Source organism: Lepidochelys kempii, chromosome 7 (assembly GCF_965140265.1).
Source record: "Lepidochelys kempii isolate rLepKem1 chromosome 7, rLepKem1.hap2, whole genome shotgun sequence".
NCBI classification, from domain to species: domain Eukaryota; kingdom Metazoa; phylum Chordata; order Testudines; family Cheloniidae; genus Lepidochelys; species Lepidochelys kempii.
In genome coordinates this window covers 81422765-81449537 of record NC_133262.1, presented here as the reverse complement: position 1 = coordinate 81449537, position 26773 = coordinate 81422765, and the positions used below count along the sequence as shown (strand labels likewise).

At 40.9% G+C, this 26773-nt stretch overlaps 2 protein-coding genes across 12 annotated transcripts in view; one reads left to right on the top strand and one right to left on the bottom strand.

Annotated features, from left to right (window-relative positions):
* SIRT1 (sirtuin 1) overlaps window positions 1-945 on the bottom strand; it is a 28266-nt gene extending 27321 nt beyond the window's left edge. For 2 of the 4 annotated variants that reach the window (XM_073353451.1, XM_073353452.1), the window contains exon 1: window positions 471-943. In XM_073353451.1, the coding sequence (XP_073209552.1) occupies window positions 471-876 (406 nt within the window). In that variant the 5' untranslated portion in view covers window positions 877-943. Of the gene's footprint in view, window positions 1-470 lie in introns of all 4 variants that reach the window. The other 2 variants (XM_073353453.1, XM_073353450.1) reach the window with 2 other exon arrangements.
* Window positions 126-24954, top strand: DNAJC12 (DnaJ heat shock protein family (Hsp40) member C12). Of its 8 annotated transcripts, none has more exons than XM_073353461.1 (6): window positions 126-255; window positions 5417-5448; window positions 14759-14837; window positions 17929-18068; window positions 22161-22362; window positions 23489-24954. In XM_073353461.1, the coding sequence occupies exons 2-6, from the start codon at window positions 5443-5445 to the stop codon at window positions 23581-23583; spliced, it is 522 nt and encodes a 173-aa protein (XP_073209562.1). In that variant the 5' UTR covers window positions 126-255; window positions 5417-5442; the 3' UTR covers window positions 23584-24954. The 8 variants fall into 8 exon arrangements, with proteins under 8 accessions (XP_073209562.1, XP_073209560.1, XP_073209561.1 ...); XM_073353459.1 differs by lacking the exon at window positions 126-255 and adding an exon at window positions 322-800; XM_073353460.1 differs by lacking the exon at window positions 126-255 and adding an exon at window positions 322-1217.
* The last annotated feature ends 1819 nt before the right edge of the window (window positions 24955-26773 follow it).

Here is a 26773-nt window from a genome sequence, read left to right as displayed (position 1 = left end):
CTCTCTGTACCTCCAATCACGGAGGGAGTTCATGACGCTTGACCTTCCCGCCACCCAACACCTGTGTTTAGCAGGTGATTCAGTGGCGGTTGAGGAATTCATTTGCTTCTCAGCAAGCCCAGGCTGTGTTACACTTGGAGGCTAGGAGAGGCTGGAGATTAACTGCACCTCTCCAGGCCGGGGAAGACGGCTAATTACGCCCCCGGCCCCGAATGGGCGTGGCAGATGGCGTGGGCAGGTTGCTCGTCCCCCCAGGTGCGTGTGTGGGGGGTGCGGATATCGCTGACTAGTGTCACACAAAAGCAGAGGAGGCTCGAAGCGTCCCCGCCTCCCCAGTGAGCAGGCAGTGCTAGGCTAGGCCCGCCTGGCCGTACGCAGCGATTGAGGGCGGGGACAGCACTGCCCCAGGCAACGGGAGGGGGCAGGAAGGGTACCGCTCCCCACTGCGAGGGCAGGCCAAGGATCCTCACCGGGATGCAGGGCAGCCGCGTCGGCCGCCCCGTGTGAGCACTGCGACCGTCTGCAGCCAATGGCCGTCTCCACCGCGTCTCCACTGGGCGCCGTCTCCGCCCCCTCCTCCTGCTGCTGCGGGGGCGGCTCCTCGCGGGGCAGGCCCCGCAGCCCGGCCCCGTTCTCCGCGCCACTCCAGTCCGCCGCCGCCGCTACCTCCGCCTGCAGCCTCGCCGCCGCCCCAGCCGCGGAGCCCGAGGTGGGCGCCGTCCCATCTCCTCGTTCTGGGCCTGGGCCCTTCCCCGAGCCCCGCCCGCCACCGCCTTCCGAGTCCAGGCGCTGGCGCTTAGGTAGGGGCTCGGCACTCTCGGCAGCAGCGCAGAGGCCGCTACGCGGTTGGAGGAGCAGAGTCTCCTCATCCGCCATCTTGGAGCAGCAACCGCCGCCTCCCCCAGTCCGGCGCAACAGCGCCCCTTTCCCGACCCCCCCTCCCTCCAGGGAGAGATTTAAACCCTGCACGTGACCTCGCCACCGCCCACGCGGACACCCTCTCCGCGGAGGCCGCAACAACAACAAACCGGGTCACGTGAGGGAAGGTGGGGTGGGGGGTGCCGCCGTCACGTGACCCTGTACTCGGGCCTAGCGCACCAAGTAGATGCCCTCCCCGGTTCTCCCCCTCACGTGACCTACCTCCCAGCCACCCACAAGCCTTGGCCGTTGCGCGTGCAAGGCGTTATGTGAGGGGAGCGGACGCGGGCGGGTCTGAGGTGGGGCCATTGGAGGGGTGAGCAGCTGAGGCGCTGTGGTTTCGTGAAGGGCGCGGGGCTTGAGGAAGGAGGCCGTGCAATAAGGGCATGGACGGGGCAGTAGCTAAATGTACGGGTGGGATTACATGGAAAGAGGAAAGGGTCACACATATAGTAGGTTAGAGGGGCTGGGTTGTGTTCCTTGGAAGGACAGGGAGCAACCCAAAGATCTCAGCTCCGGTGAGGAGGGCTGTACCATTTTAACGAATGGTGCGTGTTAAAACTAATTTAGTTAAATCAATGGAAGTTTATATTTTAGATGCTTAGTTCAGATGAGTAGTTCTGTTTAACTTAATCTGTGTTTTGCATGATTTAAACTAAACCCCAGATAAGCCACCTTTAAATAGAAAGAAGTATGTATGCATGTGAAAACTTGCACAGGTTTAACTAAATCAGTTTAAAAACACACCTTTTAATTAAACTGGAACCAGTTTGTGTAGACAAGCCTAAAATCACTGGGATTCCTGTTTGTTTTTTTTTAATCCCATCAGAGTAGGAGAAAAAGGAAATCACTCCTGTCTGAGCAGCCAGGTTGGAGATGGGAAGAGAGAAATGGAGATATTACACATTACTGCCAACCACAAGTATTCAAAAATCTGAAATGGCTTAAAAATGAGACTTTAAAAAAGCCCAAATTTATTAAATTTTAATTTGCCTTTTGCTTTTGAGCCTCATGTTTTCAACCCTTTCTCTGCATTCTTTAGGGCTAGAAATTCACTTAATTTTTTTTTAAATGAAAGTTAAGATTCTCGCAATATATCTGCAGGAGATGACCAAGTATTATGAGTCTTGTTATAAAATCATGAGCTGGCAACACTATTAAATGTTACACTGTTCAAAAGGCAGTGGAATGGCCATCTCCAAATAGTAACAGATATTGCTATTGGTGTACGTTGGGCGTGTCTACATTATGTGGCATAGCATAGCTATAATGCCCATAGTGTAGACAATTCCTAGGTTGATGGAAAGAGGTTTTCTATTGATGTAGGTAATCCACCTTCCTGAGCAGCAGTAGCTAGGTTGATAGAATAATTCTTCTGTCGGTTATGCAACCACCGGGGGGGTTAGGTGGTCTTTACTAAAGTGCTTAGCATAAGAGCCAGCTTCTTCTGGAACTGGTGGGTGCTCAACCCCCCCCTCTGCCCTGGCCCCACCCCAACTCCACCCTTGCCCTGCCCCCTCCCGCCCTCATTCCAACCCCTTCCCCAAAGTCCCTGCCCCAACTGCGCCCCCTCCTGCCACCATTCCAACCCCTTCCCCAAAGTCCCTGCCCCTTCCTTGACCGTATTTGACTCCTTGCCCAAATCTCTGCCCCAGCCCCGCCTCTTCCCTGCCTCTTCCCTTGAGAGCGCCATGTTCCCGCTCCCTCCTGGCACTTGCTACAGCTGTTTGGCAGTGGCAAGGGCTGGAAGGGAGGAGCAGAGACTCGGTGTGCTGGGAGGAGGCGGGGGAGAAGGTGAGGCGAGGCAGGGGGGCACGGAGCTTGGCTGCCAGTGGGTGCAGAGCACCCACTAATTTTTCCCCCTGAAGTGTTATGCGTACATAATGAGCTGCACATTTTTAATTTTTGTGCAGAAAAAAGCTGCTGCTGAAAAGTTGCCGCAGTTCTGCCTTTTGTCCACCAGAGGGTACTGTGGCACTAGAACACAGCAGCAGTTCCCAGTCAGCTAGGGAAGAGAAAGAGCCTGCCTTTTTCACAGTGCCTGTTGGGCCAGGTCAGGAGACAGGGGTTATGGGGCTGCTGGGGGGGTCAGACAGGGGTTCATAAGGGCTAGTGAGGGAGGACAGACTAGGGCAGGGGCTAAATAGGACTGGAGGCATAAGGCCACAGCGGGCAGGGAGGTGTGGGGCCACATGGTGATGGGGGAGGAGGTGCAGAGACACATAGGGACGGGGGCTGGCTGAGTGTGGGCACAGAGATGCATAAGGAGAGGGGGTGCAGGGCCACATGAGTATGGGAGAGTGGGTGTCTGAGTGGAGGTGGAGGGACACATATGGACAGGGGGTGCAAGGACACATGGGGATGGGGGGGAATAGGTGTCTGAGTGGGGATGGAGGGACACATGTGCCTGACTGAATGGGAGAGGCTAGGGATCAGCAAGGGTCTGCATGGGGGAAGCTCCCTAGCAGTCCCTCCCCCCAAAACCTGTTCCACACTTCCCCCCCCCCCATACCCAACAACCCTCCAAGTTCACACCCAGGCTCCTTCCCAGCAATTATTTCCCTCTCCCTCAGCTGCTTCATTACTCCTGACCTCCCCCCAGCCTTTGCACTGCTTTTGGAGGGTGCGGGAAATATGGTTCTGTATTGTAGTTTAAATGAATTATTACTCAAAGTTCTGTATTAATATTTCTAGTAAGGAATCTATTTGTTAAAAAACATTTTCTGAATCTTTTTTGTTGTCTGTATTGTTAGACATACTTGCCGATAGGTATTTTGAAATAAATGATCAAAATAATTGAAACTGGTGTGATTATATTGTGTTATGTTGACAAATAAAATATGCAGAATTATGCAGAATTATTAATTTTTTGATGCAGAATTCCCCCAAGAGCAGTTTGTACAGTGCCTAGCACAGTGGGGACTTGGTCCTTGACTAGGGCTCCTAGACGCTGTGATAATACAAATAATAAATGCTGACAGCAACATAGACAACAGATTTACTTCAATTTTACTCCCATATCACCTAGGGACATGAATGTTATTAAATAGCTGTTCTGTCCTAACTAAACCCACTTCCTTTATCTTACTTATTGGATTCTGTGCAAAATCCTGCTATCTGAATTCAAAGCAGTGTAGGGGGAACAACAGGGAAATGACATTTTTACCTCTACTTCTTGTTTGCGTTTTACAAGCCAACTTTTTCTAACAAGGGCAAGTTAGCAACCAGAATGTCTATGTTCATGATCCTAAGTTCATACTACATTGTCCAGCTGTTGGGTCCCATTAAGATTCTGATGCCAATAATTGTAGGCGAGAAGCTAGGACACTGGACTGGGACTCAAGATACCTGGATTCTATTCCCAGCTTTGCCGCCAACCTGTTCTGTGACCTTGGGCAAACTATTTCACCACTCTGTTCGTCTCCCTGGCCACCCTTTGTCTGCCTTGTCTATTTAGATTGAGTTCCTCAGGGCAGGAACTGTTTCTTACTATGTTGGTATGGTGTCTACCATAATGCAGCCCAATCTTGGAGGTGATACTACTAATTGACATTTTCTGGTGCGAGAGAGAGAGTGGGAAGCAGATAGAAGAAGAACATGAGAGAAAAGTTACTTAGAATATTAGTGGATTCATAGATTCATAGATACTAAGGTCAGAAGGGACAATTATGATCATCTAGTGGATCTTTGTTTCTATATAAGGAGACGCTTAGTGGTCTAAAATATTAGATCTTCAAATATCTGATGTCTCAGACCTGCATCAATAGGATATATAAACTGAGTTCCCTGCAGTTTTCTGTGTGAATTTTGCAGACCAGAACTTAACAATGGAGATGTCACACATTAAAGAGCTCATAATTTATTTTGTAAGAGTAGGGATTTGTTCTGGTGATATGTGCCACTTTACCCTGGTTCCTACCATTATGCAAAAATACATACACTATTGCATTGCACTACTTGGTTGCTACCCTACGTTGGTTACAGAAGCTGGTGTTTTGAGTTTTCATGATCTGATGTCTTTTTTTTTTTTTTTTTTGGATAGCTGTACATAGGAGGATCGCTCCTAGTACTAGGTTGTGAACGACCGTTGGATGTTCAGTAGCAAAATTATTTTTCCATCTTTGCTTAGGCACCAATTCAGGAAAGCAATGTAGCATGTGCTTAAGTCATTTTAATTCAGGAAAGCTCTTATAGTTAGCTTCACTACAGTGTGACTTTAAGCATACGTTTAAGTTAAGCATGTGCTTTAGTGCCCTTCCTGAATAGAAACACTTCTCTGAATCAGAGCCTTAGTTTGAAGGCTTTTTGGATTAGGAACTTTTTTTTTTTCAAGATGTGTTTACAGACCTAGCATACTGGAGACCCGATCCCTTACTGGAATCTCTCTGTTCTTCCGCAATGCAAATATTTATAAATTAAATTATAACAGACTTTACACTGTATATTTGTGTGGATACATGATATTGTGTCTATGTTAACTTTGTTCTTGTCTCTACAGGTGAAAGCCTCTTCAGTTCTTAGACTATGAGGGTAAGCATGCACAGATTCAAATTGCATTGTGCATGTGTATTTTTGTTTATATATTTCCATAGACAGATGCCCTGTGTTCAGAATATCTGAAATTCAGATAATCAGAATTTTGGAAAAACAAAATTTTGGGTTTGGGGCACACTTGTAAAATTTGGACAGCTGGGGTTTGGTTAATCACAGTTGAAATAGAACAGAGGCTGTGAGAATATTGTAATTGAAAACACAGTCAGTGCTATCTTTAATTGTTGCACAATGCTTGGGCACAACAGAGATACCACTGTGAAGGGCACCTTAAAAACCGCTGTTGCTGTTGATTTGTTACTTTAAAATGTATTATATATATTCTGAAATGTTAAAGTATTTCTTCTTTGTATTTTCCTTCTGCAAATGTTAATCTATATAAAACCAAAACCTGTACAGAGGAGTCAGCAAATGGTGATCAAATCAGTGGCTTGACGTCATCTTCCAGTTTGTTTAGCTGTTTGTGAAATGAGCTGAAGACTGATACGATGCAAACAGTGTTTGCTTTTGAAAAATCAACTCCTGAATTTTTAAAGACGCAGCATTGCATTTTTCCAGCAGCCTGGCTCCCTCCATTCTGGTATTGGCCCATAGTAGTCTTCATGTAAATGGCTAAATCTAGGCGGTGAAGGTTGATATAGTTAATCTTTGTGATTGTAAACAGAAATAGAGTTTGTTTAAAATATGTACACACACGCATGCACATATATTACTGCCTAATATCACAAGCTATTAATAGAATATCTATGTTAACGTAAACATTAATTTTTACTAAATAAGACAATTACAACTCCTGGGTTGGGCACCTAGAATCTGGCCTTTTGTTTTCAGGTGTTGTTAAAGATCAGTTTTAAAAAAATAAACTTTAAGCCAAAATTTCTCCTGTTCCTCCTTAGCCTGAAAAGTGACCTTTCTGGGTGTAACTCAGGTAGAATTCCAATTGGTCATTTGAGTTGTCTTAGAAAGAAAAAGGGTTTCTCATGCTCTAAAGATTATTTTCCCCCTGTCATTTTTCAGAAAACTGAGAAATGGGTCCTTTCCAAAATTTTACATTCCCTTGACTAAGGACTTGTTACATGTACCGAAATAACTAAATCTGTTTTAATTCATACCTTTTTATTTTGGTGCATGCTTGTGTGTGGACACTCTTATTTTGGATTAAGAGACTCCTATTTTGTTTTAGTCATATTTAAATTTAGTTGAAATAATAAGGGGGAAAATAGCTGTACAGGGCTTGTCTAGTATATTTTAAAAGAATTAAAACTAGAGCAGTTATATTGGAGCATATTTGTGTGTAAGACAAGACCTTAGTGTTTGAGTGGAACAAGTGTCTGACATATTCAAGGACACTTAGGTTCTAAGGCTACATTCAAAAAATGGGTGCAAAAAATTAGGTTCCTAAATCCAAATTTAGGTCACAGTCCTTCTGTGTAAAGTTAAGTATTTGTGTGTGAGTAGTCCTACAGAAATCGTTGGTTCTGATTCAGGAAAGAATGTACTTAAATCCATCCCTATTCAGGACATCACTAACTTGAAGCATGTGCTTAAATACTATCCTGAATAGATAGCCTTTCCTGAATCTGGGCTATATTTTGTAAACACACTTCGACCTAAAGTCAGTGAAAGTGATCAAACTTCATACAGTTACTGTGGAAGTTCTCTACCATATGAGGGCAACCAAAACACAGAGAAAATATGTAAATAAAGGCAATACAAAATTAAAGCTAGCAAATACAGTGCATGACATTAAAAATTCTTTCATATCACACTTCTTGTGCCTTGTTTTGGGTTTTTTTGGTTTGTTTTAAATATATCCACAGTTAAAGATTCCAGTCCTCCTCCTCCTCCTCCGCTGCTCCTTCTTTAAGAAAAATAGCCACTGAAGTTCAGTATTTCCTGAGACAGGCTCAGTTCACGAGTCTTATTTGGTAAATGAATGGAAATAAACTATTTGGAAACTACAAAGTACGGAATTACACATACTAGATTTTCTTGTTTGTGCATGAAAGGCCAAATCATGGCAAAACTCCCATTGCATTCACTGGAACCAGGATTGGACCCTGTTAATTCACGTATAAGTAATACTGTGTAAACAATATTGGAGATAACATTCTGTTCGTAAGTGGCGAGTACAGAATTACAAATATGAGACTTCGTCATCTGTGCTAAATATGTACACTTATTTAGAAGTGTAAACAGATTTGTAGGTAACATTTTGTAACTGAATGGCAAAACTTCATTTAGATCTTGCCATTTCCTGGTCTGTGTTGTTTCTCTTTCAGATAACACTGTGTACATCTTAACAATATTTTCCTCTTTCATATCCTTTTTATTCATTATCCCTGGGACAGATTCTGCCATCCTTACTTATGTTGAGTAGTACCTTACTCCAGGAGTAGCCCTACTGAAATCTGGGACTACTTGTCGAGTAAGATACTACTTATCCTGAGTGGGATATTTCCACCTATATGTATGTGTGTTAATATGTTAGGATGAACTATCTTAAAGGGGTAGATTATACCTATCTCTAATGTAGCCATATGGGGAGAGGGTGAGAGTAAGGATTTTCCCCCACCCCCATACATGGCTGCAAAATGAGTAGTTATATAAGGAAACTCAGAGCAGCTGGAAGCTGCGCATCAGAAGCAGACATCCCCTAAGGTAGAAGTGAGTCAGGCAGGAGTAGGTAGAGTCATAGCTGTCTCCTGACCCCAATGTGCTGACCAGCAGAACTGACAGGTCACAGGATGGGCATATTGATCAAGTCTCCCATTATGTCAGGGAGATTGCTGTTTACAACCAATAAATGTTATCTCCAGCATAAAGCTATTGGGTACTTTTGGCCAGGCCAAGCCAAACCAAACCTGAGTGCCGCTGTGACCCTGTGCACCTAGTTGCAACCTCACTTAGATTTGAAGGGGATGGGTGTAGGGGCTTATGGGCCACTGCGATGATCATGCTAAATGGGGAGGGAGTGCCTGAGAGGGGAGGAGGAGGGTCAGGTGTAGGGGGAAAATCTATAGCCCCCCATCTTACATGGCTCTCTGCAGCCCCTAATCAGCTTCTCTTTAGGCTTTATTAGTAAATTGAGTACTACCACAACTCTCCTTTAAATTAATTTGAAAATGTTGTTGGTCAGTATGATGGTGGGAAGTATGCTACAGGTTTATAAAGAGATGCTGTAAATTACTGTTCACAGTGGAAACTTGAGAGAGAGGGTGCTTTTTCTGTGGCGTGATGGTTTCCGGGCGCTACTGCACCTATGCATTGCCCCTCACAGATTGCACAGTTAGTCCTCAATAATTACTAATGTGTGCAGCATTCCATATTTAAACATTTACTAAAGATTTTCACCAAGAGAGCCTTTTCTTTATTATTACTGTTTGGTTCTCTACATCAGCAGTTCTCAACCAGGGGTCTGAGGCCCCCTGACGGGCGGTGAGCAGGTTTCAGGGGGTCCGCCAAGCAGTGCCAGCACTTGACCCACTGGGGCCCAGGACAGAAAGGCAAAGCTCCACTTCTCCGAGCCCCACCACCAGGGCCTGAAGCTGAAGCCTGAGCAGCTTAGCTATGCAGGGCCCACTGTGGCATAGGGCCCTGGGCAATTGCCCTGCTTGCTACCCCTTAATGCCGGCCCTGCTTTTTATATTCAGAAAAACAGTTCTTGTGGCACAGGTGGGCCATGGAGTTTTTATAGTATGTTGGAGTGCCTCAGAAAGAAAAAGGTTGAGAACCCCTGCTCTACATCCTTCATTTGGGAACTGGGAAGCAATTTTTCAGAACTGTTGATTTCTTCCAACTATTTTTAAAAAACCAAAAAACAAAGCAGATAGAGTTTTCAGACTTCTCCTGAGGAGCCATATTTGTGATTTTAACACACTCAAATGTTTTCAGTATTGATTCATGATTTGAAATTAATGTTGTGTTGTAACTGAATTAATATTTCCTTCTCTCTATACCATATCTACAATTCTCTATCCTAATAAACTTTCTGAATATACAATAAAAACCTCAGGAAACTCTAACAATAAAACCACCTTTAGTAAGTTATGGTTGTAGAAGAACATCTATTAATTTATAGTATGACAATTTTACTTCTATAGTTATAAAATACCATTCGCAAGGGCAGAAATCGTAGTTAAGGTTTCATAAACAACACTAAACCTGCCTCTGGATCCTTTGCCATCCTCTACCTAGACATTTATATTTACATTTCTAGCATGGGCTGCTAAGCCTACTAAGGAACCATATGCAAAAACAAAGTACATAAAATAATGACTACATTAATTTATTTCACAGCAATTGTGTGTTTTAAAAGCAATATTTAATGCCATTAAACATCTTGGGATACAAAGTTCTTACAGAAAAAGGGACAAATGAAACAAAAAAAGAAAAATGAGGTTCTTAGTTCACCCAATCTTGCAAAGACTCATGCTTATATAGAGAGTCCAGTGGAGGTCAATGAAAATGATTGGGGGCTGGGGCACATGACTTATGAGGAGAGGCTGAGGGAACTGGGGTTATTTAGTCTGCAGAAGAGAAGAGTGAAGGGGGATTTGATAACAGCCTTCAACTATCTGAAGGGGGGTTCCAAATAGGATGGAGCTAGGCTGCTCTCAGTGGTGGCAGATGACAGAACAAGGAGCAATGGTCTCAAGTTGCAGTGGGCGAGGTCTAGGTTTGATATAAAGAAAAACTACAGTATTTCAGTAGCAGATGGTGAGGCACTGGAATGGGTTACCTAGGGAGGTGGTGGAATCTCCATCTCTAGAGGTTTCTAAGGCCCAGCTTGGATGATTTAGTTGGGGTTGGTCCAGCTTTGAGCAGGGGGTTGGACTAGATGACCTCCCGAGGTAAGGTGACCAGATGTCCCAATTTTATAGGGACAGTCCTGATTTTTGGGTCTTTTTCTTATATAGGCTCCTATTACTCCCCCACCCTGTCCCGATTTTTCACACTTGCTGTCTGGTCACCCTATCCTGAGGTCTCTTCCAACCCTAATAATCTATGATTCTATCACATGCTTAATTTTACATATGAAATCAATGGGCCTTATTACATGTATAAAGTTGGGCACATATCTGTGAGTCTTTGTCAGATGGAGGCCTTGATCATTAATCATATTTTAAACCTGAAGAATTTAATAACACTTGACAGTAAAATGGGTTAAAAGAAAAGTATATGCATTTAACTCCCAAGAAACACAACTTGCAAGATATTCTCAATTAGAGGTTTAAAGATCTCCACCAAGAATCTCTTTATTACTCACTCTTGAGAAATCAGAAAGTCCCAACAGTCACCATAATCAAAGAGTGAGTACTTCATATTGTCTTCAAAGAGTCTTAACATTATGGAATACAGAATTGACACAAAAAAGCCTAAAACTGTGAATGCGATGGTAGTTAATTAATTTTTCTAGCCTGTGTGTTCTGAGAAATATCAAGATGAAATCCTGGCCCTACTGAAGTCAGTGGCAAAACTCTTAATGAATTCAATGGGTCTGGGATTTCATTCTGAGAAAGTTAGCAATCCTGTGATCATAATTTAAAGTAATTGCTATGGTTTTCCATGCTTGATGCATGTTTTTGCCTTGCTAAAATTGAGGCAAAATTTACAATTTATAGCAGAAGAAAAATTTGTTTTAGGAGATTTAGGGCCCACTCCAGCAAAACACTTAAGCATGTACATAGTCTCACTGAAATCAGCAGAAGTACTCCTGCTTAAAATTAAGCCTATGCATAAATCATAGCATGATCCAGGCCTAAAATGATAGTGAGATTTTATTTGGTATCCTGAATGCTTTTCAGTCTGAAGAGGCAGATCATACAGTTGAATAATATTTAAATTACCTTGAAAACTACAAATCCCAGAGAACATTGCAGACACCAGGGTTGTGCAATGTTACAGTCCTCCTGTAAAGAACCAATGACAAACAGAGAATTCAGGAATCTCAGATGACATCTCAGTGTATTAAAAAGCACTGTAGGGAGCCCTAAACCAGACTGCAAAAAGCAGTTTTCCCTGAACTACATTTAAACAATCCTATAAGCTTTCTATTGATAGTTTATACTTTCCTCTTGGTGCGCATCAGCTGTTGGGGAAAAAAGCTGTTTGACTAGTCCAAATGGATGCAATTTTGAACTGCAATCTGGATGATATGGAAGATTATTACATCTTGCTAGGATGTGATGAACTATCCACGGTAAAACAATAATTCTGTTTTCTTTGCCATGTTAATGATAGTTTGTTTTGGGTTTGTATGTTTTCAAGGGGAGTTTGAAGTTAATGTTTATCTGTGAATGTATGATTATTTGAAATGCAACATGTACCTGCTCTCTTACCTACATAATACCTTTGAATTTCTCTTCCTCTATTAATCTCAGTAACTGATTTCTTTGACACAATTAAGCTTTTAGAATATAGTTCATAGTAAAGATGCTCTATAATACAAGCTGTATTTTAACATCTTGAATAGCTTATTTTTAATGTAAATAATATTTTGTTTATTAAGTTAGTTCCATTGTGATGTCAGAATGCACTTTGAAACACTTGTAAAATATTAATTGTAGGCTGTTACACAATATATTGATGTTCTTAAAAGGTGGCAGCAGATAAGTATTGTCAGTGCAACTAGTATAAGAAAGGTGAAAATGTTCTCCTCTTTGTCAGTAATTGGTAATGATATTCAGTTTCTAAGATAATCATGTATCACTTTTGGAAATATATAGCCATTGCTTGGGAGAAAAATATGAATGTGTTTAAAACAAACAAACCCCACCCTAGCCCCTCCTGTCCTATCCCAAAATACTGATGTTCAAATGCTAGTTTTCTACACTCACTTGGGTAGCAGTTGCATGTCATCTCATACCTTAGGATAAAATCTATCTCAAAAGCTGTTGGATGATTGTAACTAAAACAAGAGTTCCTCTACTTCCTAAAGTTGTCCTAAATTACATTTTCTAATTATGTACATTCAGGAACATGCTAAAATTTTAAAACTAGCTTCTGTGTCAATTGAAGTAATACTGGGTGTTAGGCTTTTTGCTTTCTAATATTTCTGCTACAATTGTTAATATATATGGGTTAAATGCTTTGTTCTGCAAATGTAATTAAATACTCTACCAATGTGTTATCACTAATATAGACAAAAGTCCTTGATATGCACCTAAATACATTTGTAAATATAATCAGAAAAATATAGAATTCTTAATCTATTATTGAAAACAAGTTTAAGTATTTTTTGAGAGGAATTTTAATACATCCCAGCAGGTGGCAGTACTAATTTTTTTTATTTTAGCTTTTTTCCAGCTTTTTTTTTTAACAGATGAAAAAAGTTAATGCATTAATTCTGTTTTATAGTCTTAGGAAGAGATGCATATTTCAAGCACATACTGTAAACCCTTTTTAAAGTTACTTTGAAGTGAAAAATAATGTGTTGTAATAACTGCTTACTGGTTCTGAAAAGTAATCTGTTACATATTATTTATTCAGAGAAGCAACCAATACTCTTTGTTTACTGTTGCCCTGTGAGTATGACTTGTATATGTGAGAGTGTGACGCTTTTGAGTACCACTGTTACATGCCTATAGGAAAAACATATTTTTTTGTATTTTTAAAACATGGCAATATTTTCAAGATTTAAAATATAATTTGTATAATAAAATTGTCACCTAATGAAAACTTATTGAAAATATGGTTTAAATATTTATAGCAATATAGGCTCCTGTGCTTTCTCTTTCATGCATGTACAGTGGCAAGCCTACTCCTGCAGATCCCAGCTTGGGCCTTGATCCTGAAAGATGCTGAGTACTCTGATTCCAATTTAGCAAAGCACTTGAGCACATGAGTAGTTCCATTCATTTCAGTGGAATTGCTCATGTAGTTAAAGTTGACTATGTGCTTTGCTGGATCAGGCCCAGCGTACTCAGCCCTTTGCAGTATCAATCCTCAAGGGAGTGGAGGAACTGAAGGGGGCAGAGGCATGACAGGGCAGTGCAGCAAAGAGCTTCCATCAAGAAGCCCCTTGCATCTCATGAATCTGCAGGTTTGAGAGAAAGGGATGGTCAAATCTATAGCCTCCTACATCAGGAAGTATTTCTTATTTCAGTTTAGAGGAGTCCCAGACTCCTTACTTGGTAAAATCTATTACTCTCTTTCTGTATCTTGATATTTTTCCTTAGCTTATTTTTATTATCTTATTTTTTATATTAATAATTCATGTTATATTTAGGTCTGAAAAGTAATGAGATGACATTTTCAAAAAGTAATGTTACTGTAAACAGTGTCATTTAAAATCCCTGCATATAAATAGTTTTTAGAGATGTATTGGTAACTAGTCTCTCTGCTGAGTACCTAGTTCCAACAATCTGTATGTAATTGCTGGTTTTTTTAAAATTCATAATTTATTAGATTTAAAAACTGAAGACACCATACTAATGTGTATACCTACAAAGAGTAATAGAGTGCAACAATGCAAAGTGTAAAATCTGTAAAAGCACCATAGCTGTCTGTTGTTTTTCAGGCAACTTGCTCAGTGAAATTGGACTGACTAGTTGAATGACACAATACTTTGCTTTAAAATAAAATCACATAATTCTTAATTCTCAATAATTCTCAGTTGTTAAAGGGAATGAAGGGGTGGGCTAGGGATTTTCACAAACTGCCAAACTGAGTAATTAGTAATTATATATATATATATATATAATTACTCAGAATATATATATGGTTAAATAGTAACTTGCTACAAGATGTTATCAGAGTTTGAGTTTCACTGGTATAGCATGTTTTAGCTGCCTGGAGCTCAGTTGAGGATGCGCTAAAAGCCTTAAATTGGTCCCCAATTCCAGTTTGTTGCTGAATGAATCGTTAGTCAGCCTGTTTCTTAAGAGTTGAACTATCATTAAAATGCTGCATTGGCACAGCTGCACCGATATAGCTGCGCTGCTGTAGCACTTTAATGAATTCTCCTGTCAGCATAGTTAATCCACCTCCCCACAAGTCTTGCAAGTGTGAACCTTTACTTATAGTTTTCTGAAAACCAAAGCGTACAGCTATGGAAAAATATATGTTCATGAAGAAAAGGGTAAAGACGGGAGTACAGAGAACAAAATTAAATTAGCGACACAGCTGTCAGATGGTTCTTGTTATATATTTTGATTATACAGGATCTTGTAAAATCAAGGGAGCTAACACCCCTCCTCCCAGTTTCCCCCCGCCCAAAAGCCCAATCTCCAAAACCTTTGTATGTGTGTATGTATTTATGTATTTTAAATGTTGATATTCTATTTAGGTTGAACAAATTCTTGCAGAGTTTAAGGTTAAAGCCCTTGAGTGTCACCCTGACAAACATCCTGGAAACCCTAAAGCTGGTATGTAGTCTTTCCTATTTAAAAACAATCTATTGTCTTAAATTATAATTAAGGCATTGAATGCAGCCTAAAAGCCATCAGTAAATACTGTTTCCCATTTTAATATTCTATAATTTTTACAGATATGGAATGTACTCTCTTAAATGTCAAGCCTTAATATTTTGCTGTAATGCTTACATAATCATGGATATTAGAACATGAAGACAATTGTTAGATTATCTAGTCCAGGAGTTGTCAAATTTTTTATAGGATGATGCACATTTTAAACCAGAGATTGTCTTGTGGACCACATCCCCTCCCATGCATGATTGCATGCACTATCTCCTCTCCAAGTGGGAATCAAATGACATATTTGGGTTAACTACAATAATTGCTCACATGAAAAGTAACATTAGGAAAATATTTAATGTATTTTAGCTTTTTTTAATGTAAGTTAGCAGCTGGAAATAAGGAGGACCCAGCACCATGTGACAGGCCAGCTCTCCGCAGACCAACAACAAACATCAGAAATTGTGGAAATGCTGTCAGTCACGCAAATACACCTCTACCCTGATATAACGCTGTCCTCGGGAGTCAAAAAATCTTACCGCGTTATAGGTGAAGCCGCATTATATTGAACTTGCTTTGATCCACCGGAGCGTGCAGCCCCGCCGTCCCGAAGCGCTGCTTTACCACGTTATATCCAAATTCATGTTATATTGGGTAGTGTTACATCGGGGCAGAGGTGTAACCTGGCCCCCATAGCAGTGCCTTGAGGAAAAAACGGATACTCTGAGACAGATTTATCTATCCATAGCCAACAGGGTCACTGTCATCAATGACCACAAACAATTTGAATACTTACTCTGGCCTTTTTTATGTCTATACAAAATGCACAGAAAAAAATAAGATAAACAGTATATTGAAGGTGATCATTCCCTACTCTTCATTAAGTTTCCATGTATCACCAAATGTGTTGATTTGTTGTTGAACACTGAACTAGTGCATCTGTGTGTACAAACATCATAGGCCCAGATCATGGAAATTATAGTACATGGAAAAACTCCCAAAACAAAGATTAATTTGATGACAGAGTGCAACACTTAATATTGGACATGTTTGTATTAAACCAGTTATAACAAGACAGTGCTCTGTGATGCACATTTCTGATACTCCACCCAAAAACTTTGAGGCTGATTCTGCCTTCTGCTACTCATATTGAAATCAGTGGGACTATTCTTAGAGTGAGGGACTACATGATGACTGGGATTTTCAGAGTGGTTTAAGGAAATTAGGCACCCAAAATCCTTTTGAAATTTCCACTCCCTTAGGCCCCTTTGAAAATTCCAGCCCATATGAGGAAGGGGAGCAGAAGCAGGACCTCTTCTCCCAGTTTAAAATATTCTCAGCTATAGACTACTGAGTTCTTAAAGCCCTTTGAAAGTATTATTGCAGAATAACTAAATCAAATGTTCCATTTCAGTTAATGCACAAAAATACCTATACAAATTTTCTCTCAGTTTAATTGGAGGCACACTGACAAACATAGTGTGGTAGCAACCACACAGGAGATTAAAGTTCGGGATTCTTGCTTGCACCCTTCTCCCGGAATAGTAGAGGCACTACACCCAAGAGGATGAAAGAGTATTCACTGTCCACTGACACCTTCAGATGTCTTGAGAGTGATATTAAGTTGCACTTAGCTCTTTTTGGCTTTCTGAAATGAGTCAAGGCCCCCATCAAATTGATGGGGGAATAAAAAATAAAATGGAGTGTGATTCTTCATTTTGAGAGAGCCAGAGACGGATCCCTCCAAAATCTGTTGAAGAGTCCACCTTTTACAAAATGATCTTAAATCCTACTTTCCAAAATATATTTAAACATGCTTGAAAGAGCAACTGGATAACAGGACCAAATTCTTCTGTAAACAAACTGAGGCTACCCCATTGACTTCAGTGAGGAGGCAGGGGCATAAGTGAGATTCAAATCTGGTCCATTGCTTGTAATTTTTAGTGTTAAATTGAAGTAAAAATAAATCACTTTTAAAAAAGGGAGCCCAAGACCCAAATAGTGGAGCAGTCTTATGTATTAAGAGCAAACAGTTTATGCTTCATTTACTTGAACAGTCTACTAAATGCCTTACATTTTCACAGTAGAGTAAACATTTAATTTGTCTGATTCATTTCAATTCCACGTATTAAAAATAATTATCAAACCAGACTGCTTTTTATCCCCCCAAAATTGGTCACACCGGAAAAAAGAAACAGAATTAAGAAAAAAAATCCTGTGTGTTGTTTGATTTATGCTTATCAGCTTTGGTTAGTGTTTGAGTTCAGCATATTTCAAAAGAAGACTCTACTATGAATAATAATAGTAAGCCACTCTAATAAGGGTGACTCATAGATAAAATGTAAATTTGTAACCTTTACACAAATAGTAACACACAGCTGCATCCTTAACAACCATTTTCTAAAGAATTTTTACTCCTGCAAGAGAAATGAGAGATCTTATTCACACAATCTGGAATTTAAGTTAATATCTTATTATACCCACAAAATTTGTGAGGTTAAGCAATGCCGTTAGCTAATCTGTACTATGCTATGTTAAGATTCTTCTGCTTGCTGCTCATATAATGTAATTATGCTTCCTTCTTACTGTCCCTTGGTGGTATGTTCTGCTCTAACTTCCTTGCTGCTTTGGATCATACTGTGTTCCGTGTGAAATGCTGTCATGCTATTGCAATGTTGGTTTTTAAATGGGGTGACACCTCATGTGTTTTGCTTTGAATACCACATAATTTTGATAGCCCTCAAGTGTATAAAGCTTCTAAACCAAGAGACAAAAAGGATCCACATTTTGACATTTGCATTGAATTGTTCATCTGAAAGAGGGCATCAATTGTCCACTAAAGGTGTTACTGTTGAGTCAGCTAAGACTTCCTCAAAGCAGTGAGCAGAACTGCCACATCCCTTCATCACTCTTTTATTCTCTTTTTCTGCCCCAACCTGTATTGCTGTTACATAGCTATTTATTGGTCATTCCTGTTCCACAGAGGAATTAATTTATTTAAAAATAAGTATTTGATGTAACATCCTTTTGGTTTGTGTTTTAGTGGAGAATTTTCAGAAGCTGCAGCAGGCTAAGGAGATTCTTACTAACGAAGAGAGTCGAGCTTGTTATGATTACTGGCGACGAAGCAAAATTACCATTCCATTCCAGCAGTGGGAGGCTCTGAGCAACTCCATAAAAACGGTTGTTTTTTGTTTACCTAAATTTCCTGGGTATACATTAGCATTAGGAGATTAGGTAGGTCTATGGGAAGGGAAATTCTCCCATGGGCAAGACAGGATGGGTCAGAGATTGAGGACTGTTCATTATATCAGCCTTCTATTGTTTTTTAATCAGTTTCCCAGTGTTGATCTGATGGAGGAAAGGACACTAATTAGAAACGGTGCTGCTGTGTGACCAGAAATACTCCCCCAAAATTGCTGCATAGCAATATGTAACAAGAGTGCAGAAAAATACCCCTGAATTCATAAAAAAAACAAATGCCACAAACTGGAAGGCAGTCAGCTGATATAGACATTTATGAACACATACGTGACAAAACTCTGATAGCTGTTTTTGTTCTCAGGGACAATATAGGTTTTATCTTGTATTTCTGTTAGTCCCATAGCAACTTTCTCAACATTTCAAAAAACTTCAGTCATTTAAAAATAATTTACTTGGGATTGAAAGTGGCTATATGATCTAGGTTAATCAAAGGAATGTACTATGATAAAAGACTCGTGGTATATTTTAAGTTAGTTTTTAGAATGATTACTGGGAGTGAAATCCTGGCCTCATTAAAGTCAATGGCATACTGTCATTGACTTCAGTGGGGCCAGGATTTCATCCTAGGAAAATAAATCTTCAGTAATTTCTTTAATGAGAATATTGAATAGATTTTTGATGTAACCAGCATACCAACAAAAAATGTAATCCCATAGTATCTGAAGTTGTTATGGTTTTTTCCTGTTGGCTGTGAGGATTTATATGACAAACTGGAAATACCTGTATATCTGTAATATAACCAGTTGTTTTTCCTAACAGTTGATAGATTCTGACCTAATAAATAATCATGATAAATGATATTTACATAAATATTTTTCTAGTTCATAAACAAATGATCCTTTCTGGTCATTTCTTTATTTTTCAGAACAGATTTTTGTTTACTTTCTAGTCTATATCAACTTCTGTTGATTTATATTTTTATTGATGCTTGTGAAAATGAGTGAGTCATTGCTGTGTATTAATTCTGTTGATGTCACCACTGCCCTGAACACTGAGTACAGCAATTCATTTTGAGAAGATATACTCTATGAAGATAAATAATCTGGAAGATGCTAATTATGTCTGAGCAAACCACACTATTTAGAAGTTTTGATATTTTGTCTTTGATGTGACTGCCAGGTATCAGAGGTATTAATTTATTGTGTTCAGGCACCTTAGATGTTTTTTCCACAAACTTTATTTCCGGCTAATTATATGTAGCTATTCGTGATTTTTTTAAACCATCTTCCTGGAATGCAAGCTAGGAAAACAGGTAGAAATATAGTGGTTTATAGTAGCAGTAGATGGCATTCATTTATGATTACATAACACACAATTACATTAGTGTAGGTGTACATGCAAATTTATTTTTGTACAGTGAGTGAAGCTTTTTAAACATTGTTTTTATGATCAGTGTGTAACTTCGAATAACATGGAGTAATACAGTGTGGGAGATCTTTCCAGCATAATTTACAAGCCTCTAAATGTCAGAATTAGCAGCATCTGTCCTGGTCCCTCTACTTACATCAGTCTGGAAAAGGGGAAAAGTGCCAGATGAGTGGACCAATGGAGTTATAGTGAAGACACCAAAGAAAGGAACTCTCAGTGATTGTAATAACTGGCGTGGTATCACACTTTTATCTGTGCCAAGCAAAGTATTGTGTAAGATCATAGTTCAGCGTATATCAGAGGCAGCTGATAGCGTTCTCAGAAAAGAGCAAGCTGGTTTTCAGAAAGGGCGCAGATCCACAGACCAGATCTTCACTCTACAAAGCATAATAGAACAGTGCTTAGAATGGCAATGGCAACTTTACATAAATTTCATAGACTTTGAGAAGGCTTTTGATAGCATTTCAGGACCAGACTATGGTACATTCTGCCGGCATATAGAATTCCTTTTCCTATAATCAGTGTCATCAAAAGCTTCTATTTCAACTTTACATGCAGTGTTGATCACAAGTGAGCTCAGTTTTGAAGTCAAAACAGGAGTACATCAGGGGTGTGTCATGTCTGCAACCCTCTTCAACATTGCCATCGACTAGGTAATGTGGTGTACAACAGAAGACATGCCAAAAGGCATCCCTTGAAGACTTGGACTTTGCAGATGATGTCGCTCTCCTATCACATACCCAACACCATATACAAGAAAAAACAACTCGACTCAACTCTTTCAGCTAGCAAAGTGGACTGAAAATCAACCACAATAAGACATATATCATGACCTTTAATATCACCGTCACCAGTATGGATAGAGGATTAAGTTCTCACTAATGCAGAAACATTCACATACTTGGACAGCACCATCAGCCAGGACAGTGGAACAAGCCAGGACATCCAGAACAAAATCAATAAAGCCAGGAACACCTTCAGGAATGTCCCGTTCTTGTCAACTGCTAGAAATGGCCCACCTTGATTATCACTACAAAAGGTTTTCACCCCCCCACAGTAATTGTAATTCAGCTCCATCCTAGGAAGACCAGTTGGCTCAGCAACAGTACAAGTTACTTTATTCATCCATCAGAGACTTGGTGGAGTGTCTGAAAGGGCCAGAAGAAAACCAGGATTTAGATCCACCAAGAGGAGGAAATTTTGCCATTGACTTCAGTGGATCTAGGATTTCACCTGGTGTGGCTGCTTTTTCTCTTTTTTTAACGAAGCAGAGAGCAAAATATCACCATTTTCCTTGAAAGGTCTTGTGCAGACACCCCCTCTGCCCCAACCTCTGGAAAGAAAACTGTATCCATGAAAGACTATCTTTAAGTTTTCCTTGTAAGTTGAGGAAAACCTACACTTTTTTTAAAAATTATGTATGCTTGAATGAATATATGTATATAAAGCTGTTGATATGCTTGGTGCTTTGCAAACAGATGTTCTCAGGATTTTTCCACTAATTTTGCTGGTGGGAAATTTTTTTTTGCATACATCTACTAGGTCCCAATCGTGCAATATCACGATCACCCTCAATTCAATTAAAATGAATGTGAATTGAGAATATACAGTACCATGCACAATTGGGCCCTACTAGAGGTGAGCAAACAAATTGTCCTGCAAACAAATGTGAAAAAATGTCTGAGATCATTTGCCTATAAAGCACCATACATAAGGATTGGAGGATCAGTCCCTCCAAGCTTGATTCAGTTCCAGTTAAAGTCAATAGGAGTATTTCCATTGACTGCAGTGGGAGTTAGACCTAGGTAACACTTCCAGAAATGCTTAAGTCCCATTTTCAAAAGTGGCTAAGCTCTGAAATGCTTGTGTGACTTTTGAAAATGGAAATAAGCTTCTAAATCTCATAGGTGCTCTTGAAAATTTTACTGAGCAGATGGTGGGCAAAATATATTAATACCTTAGAATTATTTGCTGCATCTCCACTTGTCCTCCTTTATCCCCATCCAAATTTAACTATAGATGAACATCACCCAAACTACTCAACTGTTAATTCCAAAATTCAATTTCATTTTCCTAATGATCTGTAATTTCCAGAAAGCATTCTAGAGTAGTGGTTCTCAACCAGGGGTCCAGGGTCCCCTGCGGGGGGGGGGGGGGGGGGGGGCGAGAGCAGGTTTCAGGGGGTCTGCCAAGCAGGGCCAGCATTAAACTTGCTGGGACCCAGGGTAGAAACCCGAAACCCCACCACATGAGTGTGAATCCTGGGGCCCTGAGCCCTGCCACCCAGGGATGAAGCTGAAGCTTGAGCAATGTAGCTTCCTGGGGGGCCCTGTGGCATGGGGCCCCAGGCAATTGTCCTGCTTGCTACCCCCTAACACTGGCCCTGACTTTTATATGCAGAAAACCAGTTATTGTGGCACAGGTGGGCCATGGAGTTTTTATAGCATGTTGGGGGCGGGGGGGAGAGGCTCCGAAAGGAAAAGGTTGAGAACCCCTGTCCTAGAGCATACTTCTGTTAGTTAAAAAGAATAAACCTGAGTAACTGCACACTGACTCCTTTAAAGTAGAAAACTAGCCTATGTTATGTTTAAAATTTAATGTACAACTTAGATTTGTCCATTTGTTATTTTTTGATTTATTTAGTCAATGCACTGGGCTGTCAGAAGTAAAAAAGAGCCAATGCTGGAAGCACCTGAGCTAAATAATAGCAACAACATAACTAATGACACTTGGGCCCAACAGGCTGAAAACAGTAAAGATGGATTGTCAGATGAGAGAAGGGAACAAGACGATGCTGAGACTTTTGGTGAGAAGCCACAATCACCAAAGAGTCCAGACTCTCCAAGTAAGTGGAACAGTGATGTGACAGATTTCAGTGTTTAGACATTTTTACTGAACTTTTTAGTCATGGAAAACTCCCATCTAATTAAGTGGAAGATTTGCTTGAGTATGATATTCAGGATTGGTCCTTAAAGGATAAACTGGATAAGAAATGGGTGACTACATAATTTTTTCAATAATTCCCATTTCCTTAGTTTCCTGTACATTTGCATATGTCTTATTACTTGCTGTGCACATGTAAGAATATTAGACAGAGAACATGATTTTCAGAACTGTGAGTACAATTAATGTGATCGCTCATGCAGTTGGCCACTTGTATGCATAGAGTATAACTAAGATGACTTCACATTCAAGTAACTGCATATGTACAGTTTTGAAAATCAGGGCCTGAGAGGTGCAAATTGCAATACTAAGGATTCCAATAGCTGTAGGCTCTTAATTTAACTAGCTATCTCAATTAGGGCCCAGTTTTATACCACTCGTGTCCTGGATTTTGATCACTCTCCTTACAGTGTGTATGGTAATGTCCATTGTTTCATGTTCTCTGTGTATATAAATCTCCCCACTGTATTTTCCACTGAATGCATCCAATGAAGTGAGCTGTAGCTCATGAAAGCTTATGCTCAAATAAATTTGTTAGTCTCTAAGGTGCCTCAAATCCTCCTTTTTTTTTTGCGGATACAGACTAACGCGGCTGCTGCTCTGAAACCTGTCTTCTGACAGTGGCCAGTGCTAGGTGCTTCAGAGAGAATGAATGTTGCCCATATTTGATCAGTTTGTTAATAGTTTTTGTTCAGATGACACCTTTGTTCAGACGTTCTCTCTCTCCTCCTCCCTCTCCATCCCGACCAAGGATTGAAACTTCATGCTAAAGACCTACATTTGACTTATATTTCAGTCACAATAATCAAGACCTACTTTAGCCAAAGTGGGTGAGGTAATATCTTTTATTGGACCAATTTCTGTTGGCGAGAGAGAGTCCAATAAAAGATACTACCTCGCACACATTTTCTCTCTGATATCCTGCTACTGACACAGCTACAACAACACTATAACTACTTTAGCCTAATCAGTTTTAAATGTTTCTTTGTAATAATTCATTTCCTCTCCCTTTTTTTCTTTTTTCATAGGATTTTTAGATTCAAATTGCTTGCACTTGCGTTTCCGCTGGTCAGGTGATGCCCCTTCAGAGCTTCTGAGGAAGTTCAGAAACTACGAAATATAAAGTGCGAGCCCAAGACACATGACAGCATGGAATTGTCTGCTCAACAGTGCAGTATTTTTTGTCCATGGTTAAAACTTGTTTGTATCTTGTGCCTGTTCACCATTATTTGAATGTTCAGTTATGTGGCTTTGTAATACTGATCTGTTATCACACTTTGTATAAGTATTTTAGGTGGAAGAATTTTGAGGGCCAGCCACTATCTTTATTCAGTATTAGCATAAGTAACAATTATATGCATAAAGTGGTCCAGTGTTTTATATCAGTTTCCTGTGTTCTTCTTTAGTATACAATCAGATGGCTTTTCTGTCCGCATTAAACATATAAGAATGTATTGTGCATATATATTTCTTGCAGGATGAAGAACTCATGGTATTAAAAAATAATCTCCCAAATCTGAATGACAATGAATTTTAAATACAGCTGTGTATATTTCTAAATTAGATATTTTGGGCCTGATACTCCACTGCCTTGCACATTGTGTAGTCATTCAGACCTATGCACAGTGCGTGCAAAACAAGTGTAAATAATTGGAGAGTTCCGACTTGGTAATGTTTTGCACTGGTGTTAGTGACTAAATGAGATAGTGGAAAATCAGGCTCATTAAGTTTTAACATGAGCAACAATTAACATGAAACACTTTGATTCTTTGGGCAATGTTACAAATTTTTAACACTGTATAACCTACATATAGGATATAATGATAGTGCTAAAATGGATTTGTGGCTTGAAGGCGTTTTGTTTCTTGGGTGGCCAGCTAACTTTACAGCAGCAAAGTTAAGTTACTGCAGAATATATACATAAATATTGACTGTTCTTTTAATTTCTTGGATCCAGATCATCCCCTGAAGTTTCCTGCCTACCATCTCTTCAAATGGGAGAGATTTGAGGGGGGCCATGCAGAAGAGAAAGTGTGAAGCCTCCCTAAAACCCATGAATATTTGGGAGGTTCAGGGTAGGTTAACCCAGATCAACAGAGACAAAGATGTCTCCTGTCTCTGTGCTTATACAGGGAAACTATGCTATCACTAGCTCAGTTACCATGTGGTTAGCAGCTGCCAAGGAAACCTTACCTAAATATTATGATTATTGTATCAGATAATTCTTTGGCCAATAGTTGCCATACAACGGTGGAGTTATTTTTGTGTTATGCAAAATAAAATACCGTTAATACCATTCACATTGTAGCTCTGTAATCCTGGCACAAATGAAAAAACGTATATGAAACTGGGAACATGCTGATAGTCCCAGAGCTTTTTAGATATAAATGGCAAATTAATAGTTAAAAAATGTCACCTGATGAACAGATGAAAGCTGAATGCAAATAATGTCATTAAAAATTCCAGTCTCAGTAAAATTGAAGGGTGAGCACAATTGTTTCCTGTTTGGTTATTTTGTTCTCAGAATATGACGATAGCTACAGGTTCAATAATAGTAGAAAGTGGCACTGATGACTAATACGGTTATTGAGAAGCTTTAATTTCCTGAAGTCAAACACTGTTACCTTCCACTTTCATATCCATAAATGAGAAGAAACCAAGATTGCTGGGGATGCAGTGAGTGAAGATGTTATAAAGCTGATGCAATGACATAGCAAATGATAAAATGACTCATAATAAAAGTTTCAGTCTTTCAGATGCTGTGATATGCATCAGTTAGTTGTGTGTTGGGTATTATTATTGCTTCTCAGCATCGATACTATCTGTGTCATCAGAGCCATTAAGAATCTCATCTGTAACAGGAGTGGCATAAATTTAGCCCATTTCCTCTTCTTCCTTGTCCGTTACCTCTTCTGAGTTGACATGGACCAGACTAGCTGCTCTGTTTTTCCCCTCTCACTTCATGGAGGTGTGTCTCTTGGCTACTGCAGTGGTGACCAGCTGGCTGAGTCCTCCTCCCTTCACTGCTTCCTGACATTCCTGGGCCTGATTTTCCACTGCCTTACACCTTGTGTAGTTATTTACCACCACATCAACAACATGTTAATGACTACAGAAGGAGTAAGTCAACAGAGAATCAGGATTGCAATCTGCAAGACCAGGGGTGGGCAAACTTTTTGGCCCGAGGGCCACATCAGGGTTCCAAAACTGTATGGAGGGCTGGGTAGGAAAGGCTGTGCCTCCCCAACAGCCTGGCTCCCGCCCCCTATCTGCCCCTCCCACTTTCCGCCCACTGACTGCCCCCCTTAGAACTCCTGACCCATCCAACCCCCTCTGCTCCTTGTCCCCTGACTGCCCCCTCCCGGGACACCTCCCCACCATCCACTCCCTGTCCCCTGACTGCCCGACCCCATCCACACCCCTGACCCCTGTTAGGCCCCCCAGGACTCCCACACCTATCCAACCCCCCCGTTCCCTGTCCTCTGACCCCCACCCCCAGAACTTCTGCCCTATCCAACCACTCCCTGTCCCCTGGCTGCCCCCCGGGGTCTCCTGCCCCTTATCCAACCCCCCAGCCCCGGCCCCCTTCGTATGTAGCTCAGAGCAGCATGTCTGGCAGCCGTGCCGCCCGGCTGGAGCCAGACACACTGCCATGCTGCCCTGCATGATCGGCAGCCCTGCCGCCCAGAGTGCTGCCCTTGTGGCGGCGTGGCTCCGGAAGAGGAGAAACTGCGGGGGAGGGGTTGGGGGCTAGCCTCCCAGACCAGGAGCTCAGGGGCCAGGCAGTTCCTGCGGGCCGGATGTGGCCCACAGGTTGTAGTTTGCCCACCTCTCCTCTATAGTGAAAGAGACACTATAGTCAGGACTTGTTTACACTACAAAATTAGGTCAACTTAATTTAGGTTGACGTACAGCCACCACAGTAATTCAATCAGCTGTTGGTGTCCCCACAACCCTGCTGCTGGTGGTGTGTCTTCACCAGGAGCACTTGTACCAACTTAAACGGGGCATTGTGGGGAACCTACAGCTGAGTGTGGGGCACTGTCAGCCACATAGAGCTGACAGTGGGTGCTCCCTACCCATCCTGGGTGATAGCTCAAGCTCTGAGCCCAGGGCAGGCTCAATTTCACAGCACCTAGCCTACCAGGAGTGAAATTGACTTTCTTGTCAGTGTCATGGCTCCAGCTGTGAGCCCCCTGCTGCTCTGAGACAGAAACTGCCCTGAAAATGAGAAGAATGACCCCAACAGTCAATGTAAGTAATGCAGTTTCTACATGGACAGGGCATCACTTTAATTACAGCAACATTAGCGC